At 44.8% G+C, this 23,211-nt stretch overlaps 1 protein-coding gene across 1 annotated transcript in view; it reads right to left on the reverse strand.

Annotated features, from left to right (window-relative positions):
* The window catches only part of LAMA3 (laminin subunit alpha 3), a 1,062,926-nt gene that overhangs the window by 405,328 nt on the left and 634,387 nt on the right, over positions 1-23,211 (reverse strand). The window contains exons 29-30 of the mRNA XM_078687418.1: positions 12,529-12,692; positions 12,229-12,337 (exon numbers count right to left, since the gene is read on the reverse strand). Of these exons, the coding sequence (XP_078543544.1) occupies positions 12,229-12,337; positions 12,529-12,692 (273 nt within the window). The remainder of the gene's footprint in view (positions 1-12,228; positions 12,338-12,528; positions 12,693-23,211) is intronic.

The raw sequence follows: 23,211 nt of genomic DNA on the forward strand, positions 1-23,211 counted from the left end.
GCTTAAATGCTGGTGTGACCATGTGTGTGGGTGAAAGTGAGAGAGTGATAGTGAAGGAGTGAGTGAAAATTAGTGATAGGAAGAGTGCATATGAGTGTCAATGAATGAGAGTGAGGGGGATCACAGTGAGGGCAACTGAGTTACTGTGTGTGAGACTGAGTGTGTCACAGTCTGAGTGAGTCTTAGTGAGTCAGAGAATGAGTGAGATTGAGTCAGGAGGAGTGAACATGATGTGATTGGTCATGAATGAGTGAGAATGAGTGAATCAGATTGATATTGAGCTAATGAGAACGAGTGGGACTGATTGAATCAGTGAGGAAGAGTGGGACTGTGAGAGAATGACTTTGTCAATGAGTGAGACTGAGTTAGTGTAAGTGAGTGTAAGTGAGATTGAACGATTTAGAATCAGCTGGACTGAGTGAGTCAGGAGAACAAGTGAGTCAGAGGGAGACTGAATACAATTAAGTGAGAATGAGTGAGTCAGAATGATTGAGACTGGATGAGACTGAGTGAGTTAGAGTGAGACCGAGTGAATAGAAATGAATAGAATTGAGGTAGAGTAAGTTAGAATTAATGAGACTTAGTAGATCAGAGTGAGAATGAGTGAGACTAAGTCAGTCAGAGTAAGCAAAAGTGAGTGGATACGAGAGTGAAAGTCAGTGAATGAGACTGAACGAGAAAGAAAGAATGAATGCAAGCGAGCGTGAGCAAACCCACAGATATAACTCCAGTCTCTCTTACTGAAATTCCAGCCAAGGATTATGCCTCACCACTTTTGAAGGTCACCAGCCGCGACTGGAGATGATGAAATAAAAAAAGAATGAAAGACAGACAGACAGTTGATGAATATGTAAATCACATGCCATTTAGGAGTCTGTAACATACCTACCATAAACAATATGGCACTTACATTAAACCGAAATATCAAGCGACCAACCGTCAAACCCTGCACCCTTTAAAACATGCAGGTTAAATTGGACAAGCTATGAATTGAGCTGATGATATCATGTGATACCCTAACTGAAAGCATGAACAGAGTAGTAATAAAACAGTAACAAGTCAGCATCTAAACCGGCAGAGAACGATGACAATACATCACTGCACCGATTCACATATAAGAATTGCACGCAGAACAATTGTAAAGACAGAATGTGACATCTGACTTAACCCATTCCGTGCTCCCGTCGGCCACGACCGTCGGGAGCATGCCCTCCCTGGTGCTGCAGGCGACCGTTGGTCGTCGTAGCCCCGCCCACCCTTCAGAACGCCAGCATTGCGCCGAAATAACGGCTGGGGTAAACGGGTTAAAAATCAGTGGACAAAAGCGAGAGGGGGAGGAGGGGTACTTCTAGATTGGCATTTGCAGATTTATGCTATGCAGGTAGATCCCTGCAGAGGGCAGCAGTGGGCACTGTGTACATTTACTTGGCACCTACTACGTGTGAAGTCACCTGGACTCTGAAAGCCCAAGGGGTATGTGGTGTTGTGGCCTGTGATGATACACGGTCCTCTTGGTCACGAAGCAGCTTATTTGCTGAGGGCTATGCCAATGACGACACAGACATTAGTATAGTGATATATTGGGCGACCTGCTTCTGTGGACCATTCCTCGGGACTCCCTGACCACGCCTAGCAATCCACACTCTTTATTATCTTACACCATGTGACCCTGGGGTCTATTCCAACTTCCCCAGGCAGCGAGGGGTGTACATACAGACAACCCTCCATATGAAACAGTGTGTGGTCCGATGCTCCAGTTACATCACTGGAGCAACACTACATTACTCCCCAAAAAGAACAAACTAAAAGCTACAAACATGATAGGATCCCACAGATAGTAACACGTTCGTAGAAAATGCTGGCCTAACAAAACACTTTGCACGATCCTACAGTATTACTATCTCCCAAACACTTGTTCCATCAGCCTCCTTGATGGTGCAGAGTTTCCTCTTAGGGCATATCTGGTGCGAGTGGCACAGCTTTCTTGCAGCTCAAGGGAGTCCATGACATCACTTGGTTCACAGTCCTGTTCCTGTGCGGCTGACCTTGGAATTACATCGCTGGACTCTGGTGTGAGTAAAACCAGGCTTCCGGATTCAGACGTCATGTCTTGCTCGTCCACCAGTGGCTCAGTGCCATCTAGGTCTTCAGAGGCCCTAGTGTCTTTGTGAAACATCTTGAAAGCAGAAATTCCGAGTGATTTCTTCAGTCCCCAGAGGAGCTGTAATCTTCGTGCTAGTCACTCGAATGATGGTCCAAGGGCACATCTCGAAGGCCAGCCTGAACTTGCTCTCGGGGAAATGATCTTTGATAAGGGCCGAGTCTCCAACTTCAAAATTGAGGAGCTTTGCATGCAGGTGGTGACTGGCTTTCTCATTTGTTCTTTGGTGTCTCTCCCGTACTCGGCAGTCGTCAATGAGGTTAGGTGTCCACGCACTGTGATGTGGAACTGCGTCTCTGAACACTCTACCCATGGAGAGGTGTCCAGGAGCTCTTCCTGTTGTGGAGTGTGGGGTTTGACAGTAGTCTTGCAGGAAAGAGTAAATGGCGAGGCCAGGAGATTGTTGACTGGCAGAGGCAATGTTGATCACCTTATGTAAGGTTTCATATATCTTTCCACCTCACCATTCGCTACATTGTTGTAGAGCGCACAACGCAAACAAGGAAATGTGTCAATTTTAGCACTCAATTTTGTATGTCTATTTTTGGTTTAGAAAAACAGATGATCAAACCACCGATATGAGATTCAGGGAATTTTGAAAAGAAAAAGGTCTAGGTTTTGACACTGGAATGTCGTTTTTCATCCATTTGGTGTATGATTCAATGATTACATACAATGTTAGCCTGTATTCCTGTTGTTGTATATTTCATAATGTAGATTATTTTTTCTTTAAATGATTTATCCTGTGGATTCAAGTCTGCTGACACTGTTCAGAGTTGACCTACTCTTATCTATATGGGATACCCTAGTGCTTTAAAATTACTCAACACTTCAAGCTTGGATGATTCATAATCACTAGATTCTGAAGTAACCCTCTCAATCCTCATATGGTAGAAATGTTTTCAGAGACACTGGATGACAGTTGCTATTAATGAAGACATCTTGGCAATTAACTGAAATATTACTAATTACCAAGACAAGTTTTTATAGAGGATGTTTCTGATTCAGTAAATAAACATGTTTGCATCAAAGACTTTCATATCTCCTTCCCAGATCAAAAAACTATTGTCTATAGATGATACATAGAACAATCAAGCCATTTGTTTGAGCCAAGGAAGTTTTCTATTTCAAATTACACATAAATATGTTTGCATGAGATAAGGTGCAAAGGACCACATAGAAGTACTAGATGCTTGAAGTAAAAACAATGTACATATCTTGAAGATATATATTATGGTATGTAGATTTGGAATTAAGAAATCAATTGATATCGATATAGGATGATAGGTTTTGTGACATATATCCCAGCTTCTTGAGAAAACCCATATTTAAAGTAACAGACTGTCCTAATATGCTGATAGTTTGAGTGGAGTCATGGTCAAGAGTTCATTACTGTGTAACACGCACAGTGATACAAAACTACCTCGCCTAAGCTTGGTTTCCATAGCATATTTGGGGGCATATTTACAAAGAAATGATGAATGAATGAATGAATGAAACCCGATTTATATAGCGCTACTTAGCCCAATGGGCGTCAAGGCGCCTAAACCAAATGCTTGTAGTATCCCCAAAGCAAGCTTACTGGTAGGCCTTGATAAAACACCACGTTTTTAGCGCCTTTCTAAAAAGGGCCAACAAGGGTTGAGTCTTGATCTCAGCGGGGAGGGAATTCCATAGTCGGGGGGCCACAGTAGAGAAGGCCCTTCCTCCCCATCTGACCTTATTAATGCGGGGAATGCAAAGAAGATTCATATTGGAGGAATGGAGGCTCCTGCTTGGAATATAGCAAGTTAAGAGGGAGCCTATGGCATCAGAACATCTTGCCGATAGGGCTCCAAAGAGCAGGCAGAGTATTTTAAAAGAGATCCTGAACTGGATCGGAAGCCAATGGAGGCTCTTCCTGGCTAGTGTGGCAGAAAAAGAATTAGGGGCATCCAGAACAAATCTTGCGGCCGCATTCTGCACAGTCTGAAGGCTTTGAATAAGGCCTTTATTGATATCTGCATACAATGCATTGCAGTAATCCAGCCGGGAGGACACTAGCGCGACCACGGTCTGCTTACGGGCCTGAGGGGAGAGATAGTGAACGATTCTCCTCAGAATCCTAAAAACTCCCCAGCAGGTGGCCACGGTTCTATTTACCTGGAGGTTCATGGTCAATGAGGTGCCAAAGATGACGCTAAGATTCCTGGCAGAGTGAGATGGAATAGGACCGGCTCCCAACGAAGGGGGCCACCACTCGCTGGACCAATTCTCCTGGTCCTTCCCAAAGACCAGCACCTCGGTTTTATCGCCATTCAGCTTCAAGGAGTTTTGGATCATCCATTCAGAGACTGCTTCCATACAGTTCCTGAAGCTGAACGCGGAGGTACTGACCGAATGGGCCAGGGACACCATGATCTGTGTGTCATCCGCGTATGACACCACCTCCATCCCCTGCGATTTTACTAACCTAGCAAGTGGGGCCACATAGATGTTAAACAGGGTCGGACTCAAAGCCGACCCTTGCGGAACCCCACATTGCAACGGTTTAGCAGGGGAGAGGAACTCTCCAAGCTTGACCCTCTGCTCTCTTAGTTCTAAAAAGGAAGACAGAAGGCTCAGAGCTGGGCCCTGCACACCTATCTCCCTCAGACGCGATGTTAAAGTCGAGGGAGACAGGGTATCAAAGGCTGCCGTCAGATCAAGTAAGACCAGAAGAGTGGTCTGCCCTTGATCGACCTTAGTTCGAATATTATTCATCACCATAGTGAGTGCCGATTCCGTACTATGGGATTTCCTGAATCCATGTTGGGACTGGTTCAGGAACCCAGAGGAATCGAGGAAGGCAGTGAGATGTAGGTTGAGATGAGATTCTAACATTTTAGCAGGAGCTGGCAACAAGGAAATAGGTCTAAAATTTTTAAGAGTTTCTGGGTCCAGAGTGGGCTTCTTAAGTAAAGGCTTAACTATCGCCTTCTTCCAGGCTGCCGGGAAGGTGCCCTGTAGCATAGCGCCGTTCATCACCTCCAATAGTGGCGGTAACAGGGTGTCCCTGCATTCCTTCAAGACTTTCAAGGGGCAGGGGTCCAGAGGGGAACCTGATTTAATCTTATTCAGCAGTGAATCTAGGTCTTCAATGGTGAGAGGCGGAAAGACAGTTAGGGTCTTGGAAGGATCTCTGGTCCAGGGCTCTAGGTTGGAAAGGGTCAAACAGGGATCCACATCTAGAGTCCTTCTCTGTGCTTCTAGCGTGAGATAAATATCCGCAATTTTAGTGTGGAAAAACTCTGAAATCCTGTCGCATAGCTCCTGCGAGCCTACGACAGGGTCAGGCTCTTGTAAGGAGCACAAAGAGTCGACAATCTTAAAAAGTTCCCTAGATGAAGTAAGGGACGTCGTACGTTTAGAAAATAACTCCTGTTTTTCCCTGATGATCCTAGCCTTATACTCTCCCAGCAACCGCTTGTGAGAATCTCTTTCAGAGGGATCCCAGGTTTTCCGCCATTTTCTCTCCTGCCTCCTGCAGCTCTGCCTCATGAGCCTCAGCGACTCTGTGAACCAGGGGGCAGAAGGTTTACCCCTTGCTGAATAGCGGAGAGAAGCTGTGGCTAGCACCTCAACAGCTCTGGAGATGGAGTTAGCGAGTTCCTGTGCAGCTGCACCAGCATCTCTGGTAGATAAAAGGGCGATGGGCCCTATAAAAGGTGCAAGAGATTCATTTGTAATGTTCCTATAGCTCCTCTTCGGAACTCTATTGGCAGAACACAGTATAGGCAGAGGCACAGAAGGAAATGTAAGTTCTAAAGGTACGGCCAAATGATCTGACCAAACCAATGGAACGGGGGGACCCGTCGAGAGCCTAGGGTCGTTGGAAAACACCCCGTCCAAGATATGCCCTGCCAAATGAGTTGGACTATTCACCAACTGGAGAAGACCACATGCGGTAAGGGGGTCCGTCAAAGAGAGAGTATCTTTCGAACTCAGGTCATCTAGATGGAAGTTTAAGTCCCCTAGAATGGTAAAATGGGGTTTACCTAAGTAAGGTTCCAAAATTCTAAAAAGGTCACAGCTGAAATTGGATCTAGGACCAGGAGGTCTATAGATAAGAAGACCAGTGAAAGATACCGAGGGAGAAGAACAGATAGAAAAGTGCATAGCCTGAAAGGTATGAGAAGGCTCGGAAAGAGCTTTTATACGACAAACAGAGGAGGCTTTATAAAGAATCGCCAGTCCTCCCCCTCTCCGCCTTATTCTGTCCAATCTATGCAGCGCATAGCCTTCAAGAATCGCATTCAGAAGATCGGAACCTGAGGAGTCCGAAGCCCAGGTTTCTGTTATAAAAACCCAAGAGGGGTTCCTAGCCGTAACAAAATCGTAAAAGGCAACATTATGTTTAATTAGCGATCGGGCGTTAATTAGAAAACCCCTTTCCGAATGCAGGGGATACTTAGCGATAGAAGGAACTTGTACACTTCCAAGGGGGGAGGGAATAAAAAGGGGATCACTGTTACAAGTTGAGCAAATGGAGAGGCAAAGTAGGGCATCAGCAGTAAAGCTGTGGTGACAGGGTAAAGAGAAAGGTTTCAGTGCAATCATGTCCACAAGGGAATAGGAGCGTATTACCTTACATGCTACAATGGGCAGGGCATCCTCACAATGCAGCCCGTCCTGCAGCCTGTCCTCAGCGCGGACGGGCGCAGACGGGCAGAACTCAGGCCCGTCTGATGAAGTGTGGTGCTGCAAGCAATTTAGCAGCACTGTGTCATTTAAAAAATGCAGGGATCCATCATATTCACAAGAATACGGCGCACCCCTGTGATTTTTCTTGCTTCGGTGCTACAAAAGCTGCCTAGCGCCACTGTAGACACCCTTGCTACATGGTGTAAGGGTGCTGCGTTGCAGGAATGATTGTTTATGTGCAGGAAGAGAGAATTTCCTGCACATAAACAATCATTAAAGGCGATTTCCTCCTTCTATGGGTGCTGCAGAATGCAGCACACATAGAAAAAGCATTAAAAAAAGGATTTCTTCTCATTGCATCACTCTAACGCCTGCTTTTCAATGGTGTTAGTTTTTGGCGCTGCCTTAGGTTTTCAGATCCTTGCAAATCTGGGATAGCGTAAAAAAGCTGTGGGTTTTGCAACACCCACAGCAACACCCATTGCTCGCCCCTTTCACGCAGATACCTGCGTCAAAGGAATTATATTTACTAAGCGACTTTAAGGCACACAAAGTTTCTCTGTGTAAGCTTTGCAAAAAAGCCTCTATGGGAGTTTGAAATGAAAGACAGCTATTAGGGCCTTCACCCTTTTATACAGAACCCCATTAACCAATCTTTATCAACTTTGCCAGAGAACATTCAAGTGGACACATATTTTTCTTGCGACATTTTTATTCAGATTGGCGCTAAAAACGTAAAGAGTTATTAGAAAAGAGGAAAACATGCTTCCTAAGGGAGATTACAATGGAGTTGAACTTGGGGGTTTACTGTATATTTCACATATGTATAGCAAATCTGTACTTATGAGTTTAGACAAAGAGTAAATAGGAAAAGCCTATTTTGCATAACATATAATTTGGCATCAGTTTGATGAATTGGCACAAAGCTTTGTAAAAAACGAATTAGTTGGTCACTGAAAGGTTCATGTGGATAGATCAAGGGTGGGTAACGTCATAAAAGGGGGTGTAAAAATGTGACTTCTCGATGTTAATTTCCATATGAAGTTGTGGGATGAGCTACAGAAAAATGCTGAATGCAATGCCACTAAAGATTATATGCATAGACATGGACGTCTGTTGTATGCTTTTCCTGATTTGATATGAATCCGTTTAGCAGTTCTTGAGCTATTTAAAAAAAATGTCACGTCATAAAGCAGGTTTTGAAGAACTAAAAAGTATGCATATCTGACAGCTGGGCTCATGAATCGTACCCAAACTTTGGATTTACCTAACTTCTAATTTTATAAGAAGCCGATTTGTCAGAGCAGTTATTCTTCCTATGTGAAATGTGGTTTTCATAAACCTCATAAAGTTCATGAAAACCTGATTGTCTGTATACCCTGAAAAAGGTACTACAGCTGCCATTCCATGAAAAGGGTACTTCCCAAATTGTACACAAACCCCATGACATAGAGACGAATCACAGGGGAAATGTTTCGAAATGAGAAACTCATTTTAACTCGGAGGGTGGGGTGTGTTGGTGGATCTGGGGGCATCCCAGGAGAGTGGAAAATGTCACAAAATAAAAAATAAAATAATGCACACACAAAGTGCAGGAAACTAAGGGGATCCCACCGGCTCCCAGTTCCCGCAGCTATTTTTCTGGTAAATATGCAGAATTTGTCCTGGTGTCATTTTCCGGCGAAGGGACACAATTCCGTAGTGCCTGCACGTTGTCTTCACTTCTTTCAGAGCAGCAATCTGCAGGGGCGAGGGGGCTTTAATTTATTTTCACTTCCAATCGGCCCCAAAACAAAGGCCTGAATTAAAAGGTCGTTAGCCAGTCTTTTGTTCAAGTATCACCAAGCTGGGAGCCCTCTGGAACCTAACACCTAGATACCAAGCCAATGGAAGGAAACGGAGACTCACAGCTTATCACTTCACAAGTACTTTAGAGAAACCACCATGACTTGGTGACAGGTTTTGACTTTGTTGAACGACCCATGTAAGAAATGTGCATGAACTCTGAGAATACAAGATGTAGCTTTGTTTATGAGTAATTACACAAATAGTAATTTAAATTGCACCAACTCCTTTATTTTTCTTTTACTCTTTTATAGCCCTACTCATCCCAGTGTAGTGAGTCAGGTCTTTACATCACACACAGAGACGTAATAAATCATTTAAGTGTTAAAATAAATGGACAGGAAGTGTTACATAAGACAATGAGGGTTACAAATTGTACGAATCACATGTTGTCCATACTTATAGATAATATAATTCCCTCAAAATTACTAGACACACAAAACTCTTTGCAGCAGGCGTCTTAACCCTGTAAGATGTTTAAAAATGCAGCCTCTTTGTGACTTGCTAAGTAGTTAGGTTGGTGTAAGGTTTGTAGAACGTAAAAAGAAGCCCACCATTTTGTGGCACACTTAAAACGATCTTAACAAGTAGAAGTTTTAATGTGGGTAGTGGGCCTTACGTGAATGTTATCATTTAACAAATGTGACAGTTTGCTATTGCTCCACAAAGCTCTGCCATTTTGATATGATCACAATGAAGTCATGTTAGCAGCAGTTAGCAAACTTCATTTTAAAGTTTGCAAGTCATCCACATATCAAATAACAAGTGAAATACCTTTTTAATGCCCAATGTGCATCTGCTATAAAGTGCACCATTTAAAAAATAAAATTCCTGCTGAAGAGTCTAAAGTATGTGAATATCCCAAATGAATCTAAAACGTAAGTATTCATGCTAATTCCGGCATCCTAAGATGGCAGTTTGCATTCACATGTACTGCTACATACAGTGCTTTAAGGCATATTAAGAGTTTGCGAGGCTATGATCCACTTTTGTATGTAAGCAGAGGGACATGCTCTACTGCTCCTATGGATTACAGTCTCCATATTTATCATTTAGTTTATTTTTTATTTGAAAAGTTTTATAAAGCGCGAACATGACCCGAAATGGGTATCCGAGTGCTGTCCATCGAAAAAAAAGGATACGATTAGTCACTAAGCAAGTAAACATCCTAAACATTTGTAGTGAACCAACCATAATACAATAAGAGCGAAAATAAACATGAGGAACATTCTGTGCAGGCGAGATCTCTGTTCTTTCGGAGAAAGCACTAAAGCTTTTACATGCTGGTGCCATGTTCAATATGCCACACAGCCTTTTTTTCCAGAAACAAGCTCTCACAGTAGGAGTTTGCTATTGAAAAAACAAGAAAACAAATTACCCTGACCAGCTGGTAGTTTTTGAGCAGTGTGTGAGAGGTATTTATTTGTGTTGCTGTTCTGAGCCTCCAGGCTGTCCCTGGAAGTTACAAACAGGAAAACATATACATTGGGATGTTATGAAGTTTGTAATTTCATAGGAATATCTCACACTTTGTGAATATCATGCAATTACTTAACCCCTTGTATGCGTCGGACGTCCCCCGGTTGTCTGACGTCACGGTGGGCTTGTGCGTCGGACAGCCGGGAGCCGTCCGATCTACTCACACGTGGAATTTCCCCGCATCGCAGGGAAATTCCAGCCGCGGTCAAAGGGTTAATACGCACACACTTTCAATGTCTAATTAGGATGAAATCTATGTTATGAGCCTAATTCAAAATATCATATTAATTACATTGAACACTGGCAAAACTGCATTTCATAGACCCAGCCAGAATGTTTGGAGAAATTGCAGCAATACTGCCAATACTACCCACATACCATGGTGGTTGTCCACACTAGATTAATTCTGGGGAAGGTAATAGGAAATACTGAAGCAGTCACAGGACGTCAGATATATAGATATATACATTTTTTGGGTTGACTGTCGGAGAGCATTTACTCACTACACATAAAAAATGGCAGACTACAGCAAATCTATTCATAGCAGAGGAACAGGAAATATTGGCATTGTGGGAGACGAGAGTGGTCACATTCCTGAAGTCTTGATGGATTAGCATATGGTCCTTGCTGGTCCCTTGAAATTCTTGTATATATCACCCTATTCAGGGTGAGAACATTTATGAAGATTCGAGGCATCTTGGAGACTTAGGGCCTGATTATGAGATTGGCGGTGTGGGAGCAGGCTGCCATGCCATCTCCCCACTCCCACACCGCCAAACCTTATTGCCAGCCACCCGCCAGATTATGAGTTACCTCCTGGTCTGGTGGGTGGTCCTTTGGCGTTCCCATGGCAGTTACTATTAAACAAGGCTCTGCAATGGGATTGCCAAAGCCCGTTCCTGCATGTCATGGATTGTGCAGTACATGCTGTGCAGGAAAGGGGGTGCATGCAGACAGGGGGACACACCATGTGCCTCCCTGCATTAATCCTATGGCCCTGAGACAACAGGGGGGCCTGTAGGGCCCCCTTTGTTTCCTCACCGCCACAGTTTGAATGGCAGCCTCACCGCCATGAAAAATGTGGCAATGAGGAAACTCCAAATTCGCCTGGCGGTGAAGCATACTGGAGCCTCTGACTGCCATGCCACCACCAGGGATCGCGAATCTCTGGTGGTTGCGGTGATCCTATGGCGACCCAAACGCTATAGTTGTACTATTGCAGTCGAACCAACGGTGCAGAGGTGCCTGACTGCCACCGCACCCCCACCATGAGTTTGGTGGTCCGATGGAACGCCAAACTCATAATTAGGCACTTACTCTTTAAAGACTTTAGGGAGCTCAGACACCCAATATGACTATGGGTTTTTGAACTCATGAAAGTGAGGTAACTAAAAGCCAATAAAAAGGGAGTTCCCCATGAGGAGAGATAAGGTTAAACTGAGGAGAAGATACATTGGTGGATTAGTCTGAGGATTGCCAGTGGGCTGGGTGGAGAATGGGGGCGGGGGTAGGGATGTGTTTGTCTCCTTATCTATAGATTCCATTTTGTTGGCTGGCTGTCATGAAATGGCTAAGGCTGAGTCTTTTGAGCTCATGAATAACTTATTACAATCAATAAAAATGAATTGAACACTAAATATATGTTATGTACTCCCATCTATGCAACCAGGGCTGGAACAACGTATCAATCTCTACAAGGATCATTGAATGCTGGTCCAATTTATGAAAGTGTTGAAAACACACTTCTTTAATGAACACTACATGACAAAGCAGAAACAGTACACGTCTTCTCCCAGAACCCAGCTACCCCTTCTAACACGTTGATTTTATGCTGTCCTTTGACCCTGTACAACACCCTAATGCCTTTTGGCTAGGTTCATGCTCTATAAATGCTACATGCATGTATGCGTATATACATACATACACACACACAAAATGAAAGTAAATTTAACAGCAGCAGGCCTACACATGTTTCTAAATCAGAATCTTCTATTCAAGCAATAAAAGATGAAAGTAAATGTAGAGCTTGCACAGGACAAGACCAGAATGAAATAAAAAATACTAGGTGGTAAAATACCTACCAGGAGGAAGGTGACTGATGATGCTCTTAGATTCAGGATGACATCACCCAGAAGTTCATACACTGCAATCCGATTCAGATTGTCTATGGCGACACTACGGCAAAGGAAGCTGAAACAGAAATTGTAATGGACGAGTTTCTGAATTGTCAGGCTAGATAAATGTACTACTACATTCCATTAAGTTTGCATCTGTCACAGGAAATCACAAGCATCACATCAATTAAAAAATTCATGAACTGAAAAGTGATCATCCTCCAAGATTCAAAGTGTTCATGTTTTGGAAGGGATTTTAAGACTCACCTGTATTTGCAGCTGTATATGTTTACTCTGGCCACTACTGTTGGTTCCTGGTTACTGTCCATCATTACCGCGACTGTGTACAACTGATCCTCCTCATTAGCGTATTCGACAACTAGCATATAGTGGCCAGCTCTAGGGACATGGAGTCTCAGTTGCATGTGAACCTTAACAAGGAAGCAAGGAAATAAGCCCAGAATTTACTCTGAAAGCAGCACGACCATAATGTAAATGTTATCCACTTATGTCCTTTGTATATATTTCATTTTTGTTCATTTTCCAGTTGAAACAGTGCTACTACATGTACATACATATGAAGAAAGCATTCATGAATGTTTTGAGAAACTATCATTGCAGTGTTTACATGTTTTGTCCTGTTTTCTTAGCACACATTTATTGACATATAATTCTCATGAAATGTATTAATTTAACATTTTTAGAAACAATTGTCTTCCACTATAAAATAGTCCATATAACATACCTAATGCCACAGATCCTATTACCTAACATATTTGAAATTCACAAGTGAGCTGAAGTTACATTTATTTTCTTATGAGTTTACATCTAATGAATCATCTTTTTGTATTTGTTTTGACTTAAGAAGAAAGTAATTCAAAAAGCATTATATCCTGTGTCACTTTTAGTACAGCACATGGGACCTTCGTCACATTATGGCGGTGTATACAGTTGGGTCGAATTCTAAATATGGCCCTAATTGCAGAGAGACATCATTTTAAAGGATTTTGCCGAATTAAACTTTAAAAGTGTGCCTGGTTGCATTTAGGGGATGGAACAATAATAAAAATAAGCGTTGGTAAAGCCAAAATATATGGCCTTAGCGTGCAATGGTTATTTTTTAAATATTTTATAGCAAGAATATGCCATAAAATAAAAACGAAAAAGAAAAACATGCTGCCACCTAAATGTGGTCACCAAATGCTTGGAATAAAAATGTGAAATAAAAAAAGGTAAATCATTCATGTGGTTGTTTTTACTAGTGATTAAAAAAAATAATCTTGTTCCGCCATGCATTTTATTATTATTACTCAAATTGCAGCCAGCTATAATATTACACAATCACCAACACCCTTTATAACATTAATTTCAAAAAGAAGATGTAAATTAAATCATCATATAACTGGGCAACTTGACTGCAAACAAAATAGATAATTATTTTGAACAACTTTGTCACTGATGAGGTACGGAAATATTTTTGACGTATGTGAATAAATGAGGACAAACCTTGTGCAGTCACTGAAGGTGAAGGAAGTCAATGATTAAAGTGAGCTGCCCAATCGCCCGATGCTGCATGCTGTGGTGGACGGAAACCAAATGTGATTGCCAATTTAAAAGACCAATAAATGAAACCCGCTGACCAATAGCCTCTCTGTGTGTCAATATTATGTATGAATTTTTGGAAATACTATCATCTGATGGGACGACCAAGGCTGTCTCAAAGGCCAGGGCCTACAAGCACTGACAAAGTCCACAGGTTCGGATTTGTGATTAGAGTGAAAGGTTTCTGGGCTCTTCAAGGTTTCAGATCAATACTGATCTTAAGTGCGCACCAGGACATTTCTAAACTGTAAAGTACCTTGTTTCATGCAGGTGTAACTGGTGCACCATTCAGAATTTTGGACCTTCGAATGCAGGAAACATGTTGCTTTTTTTCCCCTCTTCATAGGTGCTGAAAATGAATGTGTGCCTGCTTAAATTGGACTGGGCGTTACATTTGCAAATTATACAGGTTAATGAGTTCCATTGAGTTGGGTAACAATAAAAATCTGTTATTCAGCGGCAAGATACCCATGGGTGAACGTGCGCTTTACAAACACCTATGTTATGTTATGTTAACTACTGTGGGGAACAGTATATGTACAGTTTGCACGCACATCTCAACTTGTATGTGACTAAGAATAATGGCTTTTGTCTTTTGACCACAAAAATTGTGGCTAAGTGTCACTGGGCAGAGGCAGACTGGCCTCTGTACATAGAATCCCTCTACCTCGCATAGGTTTCCAAAGTAAAGATTGATTCAGTCGCATTGAGCTTCTTTATCCAGAAGAGGTGCACTGTATGACACATGCTCAGCTGTACACTACCTCCCCATGGGAAATATGCAGGGACTGATCCAACCATGTTGTGATTACAGCATCTCTTCATCCAGGATAGGTAATTGGTGTAAGAGCACAGCCTACTAAAAGAACATATGTTCATTTAGAAGCAGGATAAATAGATAGCTTATTGAGTTTCTGTTTCTGTTGCACAAAGCAATGTACACCCTACAGGTCACGTATTGGGATATCAATGGGTTGTCTCAGCTTTTAATCTCTCCAAAATCAATAACAATACTAATACCACAGAAACTAATAAAATCAGTTGTCCTGAAAGTAGGGGGAAAGGTGTATGTATGCTTGTGGAGGGTTACTAATACTTTTGGGAAAAAAATTCTGAGTCTTAAGGAATCCGTTTGGTTTAATCAGCCAGTTTAACAGTCTTCTGGCCTTATCACCATCAGTGTCTCCTTGCCATATATGTTTTGTCACATATGTAATTTAGACGTTTCAAATGTCCAAACCGTTGCATCAGGCGTTCCTGCGCTCTCCCATCAATCAGCACAGTCAGGCTCTTCAGCTCTGCCAATCTCTTTTCCAACTGCTCTAAAGCCTGCTCAATGGCCTTTGTACCCTCTGTAGTTTGAATGCAGTACCCTCTATGATTACTTTCCATTCAACTAATTCATTCAATTCTGTGACTTAATGTTCTTCAGAGTAATACAGTATCGCTTCCCTAATCACCCCCTGAACACAGTGTCCACTAATGCAAAGGCAAGTGCATTTCCATTCAAAATTGGTTGTGGGCTGAAACCTTCCTACAAAGGTACTCACTTTGGCAGCTTGCGTAAATCCCTAGTACAGAATAGCTTATCAAGCTGGACGTGCAATCTGTAACCACCAGAGTAGTAAGAGTACTCACTTACTGGGGGTTACGTTCCCTCTAGGAGTCCACTCGGTTCAAGCAGGCCACCCAACTCTTTATAAGCTCCTACTACTATCACTGGGGATGCTGGTAATGGGGGAGTGCAACCGATCAAGAATCACGTCACAGAGTCCATGAAAATCACCATCACAGGAAGTGCTGCTGACTCCACCTGCTGTGACGACATTTTGCCAATAAAGCTTGCTTAGTCAACAATAGGGGTCAATTACGATGTTGGTCGGAAAGCATTCAGACCGAGTCAGTCTCTGAATGGTTTCCGACTAAATCAGATTCGAGGAGTCTGACCGACTGATTATGATAGTTTTGGATACCATTCGGTCAGACTACCTTTGAATTCAATGGGAGCCTATGTTCCGACCAAATACACATGCTCCCATTGAAGAAAGGGGTGGGTGGGGAAAATTGTGCGCCCTGTGGCTGGCACTCCTTGGTGCCTGCCTCACTGTGCATGGTCTGAAAGGGGGGTCCCTTGGGTACCCCCATGGGCCCCATTCAGAAGGCTCAGGGTGAAAGGGGGCCTGCTACGGGACCCCAAAGTCAGATTCCAACAGCCGATCCATGTCGGACAAACCGATTGGGAAAGGCTGTCTGAATCCGACATTGTAATTGCTCGGTCAGAAACATGGTCCGTAGACCTGTACGAGTCGGCTCCGAATGACACAGTTCCTCCAAATACCATCCGGAACCGACTCAGAAAGTCCGACCGCTTTCCGAACATCGTAATCGGTCGTTCGGAAAGCCTTCCGAATCGGTCAGAAAGACGGGTTCCTAATGGAATTCGGCACCCGAATCTGATTCGAAGCCTTTCCAAACGACATCGTAATTGATCCCTATGTGTGTAAATGTTGGCGAACCGGAGTTTAGTCTCTCCCATACCAAAACATATCTAGTCCCTGGGTCTAGCCATATGTTAATGGGCATAAAGGGCATTCACTGAGCAAATCACTTAATATCTATATGCCTAAAAAATTCATCTGACCGTGTGTAATACAAACAGTGTTTTTGTGAAGCACTCCATTGCCCTTAGACAGAGTTAGCGCTATATAAAACTACAAAAAAAGCCATTAGTTTCACTCGACTATCCCCTGCTACATTGAGTCTACATCAGGCCTCCCGCAGACTAAGGAGTGAGCATTGGCACAGCGTTTCAGTCTTGCATGGACATAGTTACATCTGAGTTGGACGCTATTAATTCGTTCTCACAGCCAATCGAATCAGTGATGTAACAAAACGTGAGGGGGCCCCATTGCAAAGTACATGGAGGGGCCCCCTGCCAGACTTACTCAGGAGCTCTCAGGCAAGGCTATTATGCTGAGAGGGTCCCCTGGAGCTCACCCCCACACTGTGGGGGCTGCAGGGGCCTTTGTTACACCACTGAGTCGAATGCGTGAGTGACTTTTGGTCCATTAAATCACTTATCACCTCTACCTCGTGGGGAGGTGTGGCGCAGCAGTGAGGAAAAACAGCTGACTTTGGGTTGCGGCCGGGGCTCACGGTTTGATCCCCAGCGCCGGCAGGCAGCTCAGCTCAGCATCATGTGACTCTGGGCAATAGCTCACTTAATCTTCCATATGGCCCACAGCGCCTCGAGATCCTTAGGGGTGATTAGTTTGTGCTTTACAAATACCAGATTTATTTATTTATTGTGGCCAATTGTCCCACTCTGGGATGTTCTTGAGATGGTTTCCTCAGAGTGATTTCCTTTTTTTCTTGCAGCATCGATTAGTTTTTTTGGCCCTAGATAGTAACATGGCCCTCTTCCCCACATCCGTCCGGCTCCTTCGGTTCAGTGAAAAAGAAGGATTTGTCCTTACCTATTACCTTAAGGTGTGTGGAAAATAACAGCAGGTATGTCAGGCCTGCCTCACTTACTTGCTATTTTACTGCCAGAAACGAGGTCCTATGCTGCTGAATTGCAGTAGTGTAATAAGGAAAGAGCATGTTCTTGCAGTTTTCCCCTGTGTAATGTCCTGGTGCTCTAGTATTTTGTAGAAGCGTGTCCTAAGTACTAAAGTTTAATATAAGCAATACCACAGTCACTGATACCCTGTGCACCATGTCAACCAGTGACGGCTCCTCCGCTATGGCGGAGGAGAGTCGCCCCACTGCCTTTGAGCAGTGTAGATAGTAAATTTAAGTTATTATCATTTTATGTTTCCTTTGATGGGGCAGCTCTGATCATGGAGCAGGGCAGGGAAGGAGTGGTGTGCCCACTCCTAAAGTGCACAATGATTGTTTGGTCAGCACTCTCAGGCCGCCCAAACGAGTCATGCGCACTTTCCCCATTCTCCATGCAGGCTGCAATACAGCCTGCATGGAGAACAAGCCCAGGCCCCCATTCCCTGGTTGAGCGTCGAGCCAGAATGCTCAGAACCAATGACAACGCTGCATTGCAGCATTGTGATTGGTCAGGGGAGCCTGGGTGCTTACCAATCAAAACGCTGCATTGCAGCATTGTGATTGGTCAGGGGAGCCTGGATGTTGTTCCAGGCTTTCTGTCCCACGAGGAGAACAAGAGCAAGGAGAAGAGACGTGGGACCCGGAGACAAGTTAAGTGTAATTTATTTCCCTTTGCGCAACCCCGTGGCCCCCCGCGCCCCTCTCACCCCCAACCCATGACCGCCCCCGCCACCCTCGAGTCATGCCGGCCACCACTGATTTCAACTGCATAGAATTTAGATAGGCCCTGTGGCGACAGCATCTGCTACAGTCAACCATCAACGTATGTGATTTTGTCTGACCCTTCCACATTTTTCGGCAGGCCAAAGACTTTTACACAGTTGCGGTGGGAACATCCTTCCACATCCTCTACCTTGTATTCTAAATAGTGCGCTATCTCTGTTAGTTGAGCAACATAGTGTTGCAGATCTGCTGTGGTATATCTTCTTATTTTCCTTGATAGGTCCTTTTCCCAGCTCTCTCTGCTGCCTGACGAGCCGCTCGTGCCTGCCTGCCACTTGCGGTATCCGCTCTGCTTGTCTGGTTGCTTTGTCTTCTGCTTTTTTCTGTCTGTTCCACTCAGTGTGTCTTGATGCTTTCTTTTCTGCTTTTTCGTGTTATTTCGTTTCTTAATGTTTGGTAACCCCACTGTCTAGGCTTGTAAAGGTACCATTTGTTTTGCTTTGCCATATGACACTGTTGTTTGTTGCTTTTCCTCCTCCTTCCCTGTAGCGTTTTATGTATATTTCATACCCCCACTGCCTAGGCTAGTAATGTTACCAATTGTTTTTATTTTGCCTTCTGTCACCGTTTTTTGGTGCTTTACCACCTCATGCCATGCACCACTCTCCTGCTCATTTAGCCTGCCATTTTTCCCTTCCCGCTTCATGCCTCCCACCTGCCCTGCCCACCCTAGCCCAGAACCCTCCTCCCAGGACCTACTTAATGGAGGGTGCAGCGCTGTTGCACAGCGGGCTCACCATTTGCGCGCCGTAGTCATGCCAAAGGCTAGACTGTCCACATCTGCCCGTGCCTGGACTTCACCCCCTGCCAATAACCCTGGCTCCCCACTACACCCAGCTAAAACACCACAGATCTCTGAGCCCTGGACTCCAGACTCTGCATCAGCTGCTGTCGCACCTCTCCATGATCAACGGAATGAATGTTTCCCTGCCAGCACTGCCTCTTCTCCTGCAACACTGGAGCACCCCCTCATATGATGACAACCACTATGCAAGCCTCGACCACCTCAGAAAAACTCCAGTGCTTCCTACTCAACGCGCAATCGGTCTACAAACATGCTACCAAGACCCGGGACACCATCACCTCCCTTGCTCTAAACTTCATCTCTCTCACAGAGACCTGGCTCAACCTGACATCCACACATGATATTTCCTCAGAGACGCCTGAGAGCTACAAGATAGAACGCTGAGACCGCATCAACAAACACCGAGGTGGAATTGCCATCCTCCACAAAGAGACCATCCACTTCACCACCACTGCTGACACATCCATCTCTATCATGGAACACCTTAACCTCCACCTCCAAACCAAAGCCAAGCCAAAACCACCATCAGAGACACCCTCGCTTACAGAACTCGATCACGTGCCAACTTCTGCGATGCCATCGCTGAATTCATTGCCCCGCGCACCATCTACTACAAATACTACAATTTCCGCAGAGACTTAAATTTCAGACTCGAAGACCTCAACAACATCAACACTCCCAACCTCCTCGAAAACATGAACAACATCGACCTCACCCAACTGGTCATCAACCCCACACACATTGTAGGACACAAGCTCGACCCCATCCTCACAGCTAGAGACAAAGTCAAGTACTGCCATATCACCAAGCTCACCTGGATCGTTCATACCATCATCCACACACCATCTCAGGATCCCCTGGCACTGCCACCAAACCGTCCAACTCCTCCCACTGCAGCTGGAACAAAGACTCAGAGAGCCAGCGGACCGACACCCTCAACACTTCCCACCGTGAATCAACAACCCTACCAATTTGAATTCCACACTGACCACAGCGCCAAAACCGCCCTGATGACTATCACCAACATCAGAACCCTCCTCGACCAAAGAGAAACAGCGGCCCTGATTCTCCTTGACCTAGCTGTGGTGTTTGGACACTGTATCCCATCAAACCCTTATCAAGAGGCTACACCACATTGGAATCCAAGTAGATACCCTCAAATGTATCGCCTCCTTCTTTATCGGAAGAACAAAGAGAATCCACTAACCACCTTTCACCTTTGAACCTAGGAATATTATCTGTGGCAGCCCTCAAGCCTCATCCCTCAACCCCACACTCTTCTACACCTACATGAACCCCCTGGCCAACATTGTCACAACCCATGGACTTAACATCATACCCTATGCTGAGAACACGCAGCTCCTCCTCTCTCTATCTGAAGATAACTCCACCACGATGGTCAACTTCCGTAGGCACATGACCATGCTTGTCGACTGGATGAAAGACAACTGCCTAAAGCTCAACACAGACAAAGGCTAAAGTACTGATCTTCAGGAACAACAACTCTACTTAGAACAACACCTGGTGGTCATCCAAACTAGGACTCTCGCCCACTCCAACAGATCATGCTTGCAACCTTTGCATCATCCTGGACAGCAGGCTCACTATGAAGAGCCAGGTCAATGCAGTTTCCACCACCTGCTTCCTCCCCTCTACATGCTCTGCCTTCTTTATCGGAAGAACACAGAGAAACCACTTACCACCTTTCACCTTTGAACCTAGGAATATCATCTGTGGCAGCCCTCAAGCCAGGTCAATGCAGTTTCCACAACCTGCTTCCTCCCTCCCTACATGCTCTGCAAAATCTTCAATCGGCTCCCATCAACACCAGACGTACCATAACTCAAGCCTAGTCGGCTGGACTACAAAGGGATCACTGCGCACCTCCTGAATGTACTGCAGACCATACAGAATGCTGTGGCCAGACTCTTCCCCAACCTCCCAAAGTGGACACACAGCAACCCCCACCTCAAGGAGCTCCACTGGTTCCCCGTTCAGAAGAGATGTCAATTCAAGATGCTGATCCACACCTACAAAGCCCTACACAACCAAGGACCAGCATACATAACCAACCGTCTGAACTTCCACCAACCTTCCAGACACCGGTGTTCTACCTCCCTCTCCCTTGCTGACATCCCTTGCATCAGCCAAAGCAACAGTGGAGGATGCTTCTTCTCCTACCTCACTACGAAGTCTTGACATGACCTCCCCCTTCACCTCAGGACCTCATCCTCTCTGCTAGAATTCAGGAAAGGACTCAAGACCTGGCTGTTCGACTGAACCCTCCCCCGCAGCAGGTTTTCCCAGTGCCTGGATAGCATCATGGGTGATTAGTCACATTTTGCAAGTAATGATTGAGAGTGACTCTGTCCAACAGCTTCCATTGACAGTCCCAGAGCAAGCCTATTTCCACCACTGCTGAATGCATTTTATTCTCACAAACTTCCATGGGTCACTATTGCTTCAGCCTTCAAGTTATGAGAAGAAGAGAGGCCCAGGCCACTACTGTCTGTCGGCCTTACAAGTAGAATTGCTTTTCCAGGGCCCAAGTCATTTTGAGAGCACCCATGCTGCATGCCAGTCCTCGTCCCCCAAGGCATAGCACTATTACAGAGCCTGCTCAATAGCAGCCCAAGTGGCCATGACCGCAAGTTGAGATTCTCTTTTATACCATTAACAACCCTGTATCCCAGCAGTTCCCAGACTCCCAGTCCTATCACTACTGATCAGTTGTTGTATAGAGCCCATTCTCAGTAAATGCTGTAGATCATGACCTACAAGTGTACTTCGTCTTGCGCAGACCGCATGGACACTGCTGGCGCTTTAACCCCTTGCGTGCTTCTGTCGGCCAACGGCCGTCGTGCACACTACCTTCCTAGTGCTGCGCACATCCTTTGGCTGATGCGGCCCCGCCCACTCATTAAACCCGCCGCACCGTGGCGGAATTGCCTTTGTGGTAAAGGGGTTAAAAAGTATACACACTCACTGCTGTTGTGCCTTTGCCAGTCGCGCCTCCACTCCCCCATCTGTTATTGCAGGTTTGTTCTCCCGTTTTCCTCACTGGCTTGCCCAGGAAGAGGTGATGAACCCCTGGGAGGACAGCGACCCCACGAACTAACGCCCCTCTTATTACTATTCTGGCCCAAGTAGGGCATCATCCCATGTCACCCTGTGCCCCTGCTGGGGTTGGGAAGAGAGGAAGGAGACAAGGGCCTTCTGAGCGAAGGCCTCCTGAACAGATGATTCCAGAGCCCCCCGGCCAACACTTGGACTGTGTGGCTCCCCTGTTCAGGCCCTTATCCTGTCTCTCTCCACTGTCTCATGCAGTGTCTTCATGTTATCCACAGGGGCTCACTCCTCCTCTCAGGCAGAACTCTTGTCTGGCTCCCAGCCACAGGATCCAATCCGCTGTTGCACCAACTTCCACACTTGACTTTCATCCTCTCCCTGCTGGAAGTGTAGGAACTACTGAGTCACTACCATGATCGTCACCATCTTAGCTGCAGGATGCCTCCATTGGGCAAGAAATACAGTCATTTTTGGCTAGATTTTAGGCAAACAAGCATGCTAGGGGATGGACTGTGCTAAAAGCTTTCCGATGTTCCAGCTGCAGGAATGCAAGAAGGATCCGTATGAAATGTGGCGGCCGGTGAGGACACGCTAGGAAACATTCCATACCACTGGCCTAAAAGCATATGACTCATAAACACATATGCTAAAGCAAAAAATACTGGTGCATCAGTTATCATTCCAAACAATACCACTGTTAATGTTATATCTCCTTCATTATGACATTAGCCTGGTGTCATGTTTGCATTTCCCATATGTAGGAGGTAGAAGATGAACTTGTTATTGTTTCAAAAACATTCGATTTTTACAATATTTACATTATTTTTATTGATATTCTTGACGATGAGAAAACACACGTCTTCACATTTATATAATCCATTCTGTTCCTGAGTTCAATACTTTATAAATGATTTGAAAGCATTCTCCAAGTTTCCTTACCATTTATGCTCATCACATTTACCTCTGTCTACCTCTGTCCTATTGCTGCTTCCCTCAAAACACTCTAATCGCCTTGATAATTGATACTCTAGGAGACCAATTCAGTCAATTAATCTACAACCCTTCCATAAAATTATTGAATCTTGCGTCATACAGTAGTTAGGCACTGGTGAAGATCCCCAACGTTCTCC

The sequence above is a fragment of the Lissotriton helveticus genome, chromosome 4_1 (assembly GCF_964261635.1).
Source record: "Lissotriton helveticus chromosome 4_1, aLisHel1.1, whole genome shotgun sequence".
Classification (NCBI taxonomy): Eukaryota; Metazoa; Chordata; class Amphibia; order Caudata; family Salamandridae; genus Lissotriton; species Lissotriton helveticus.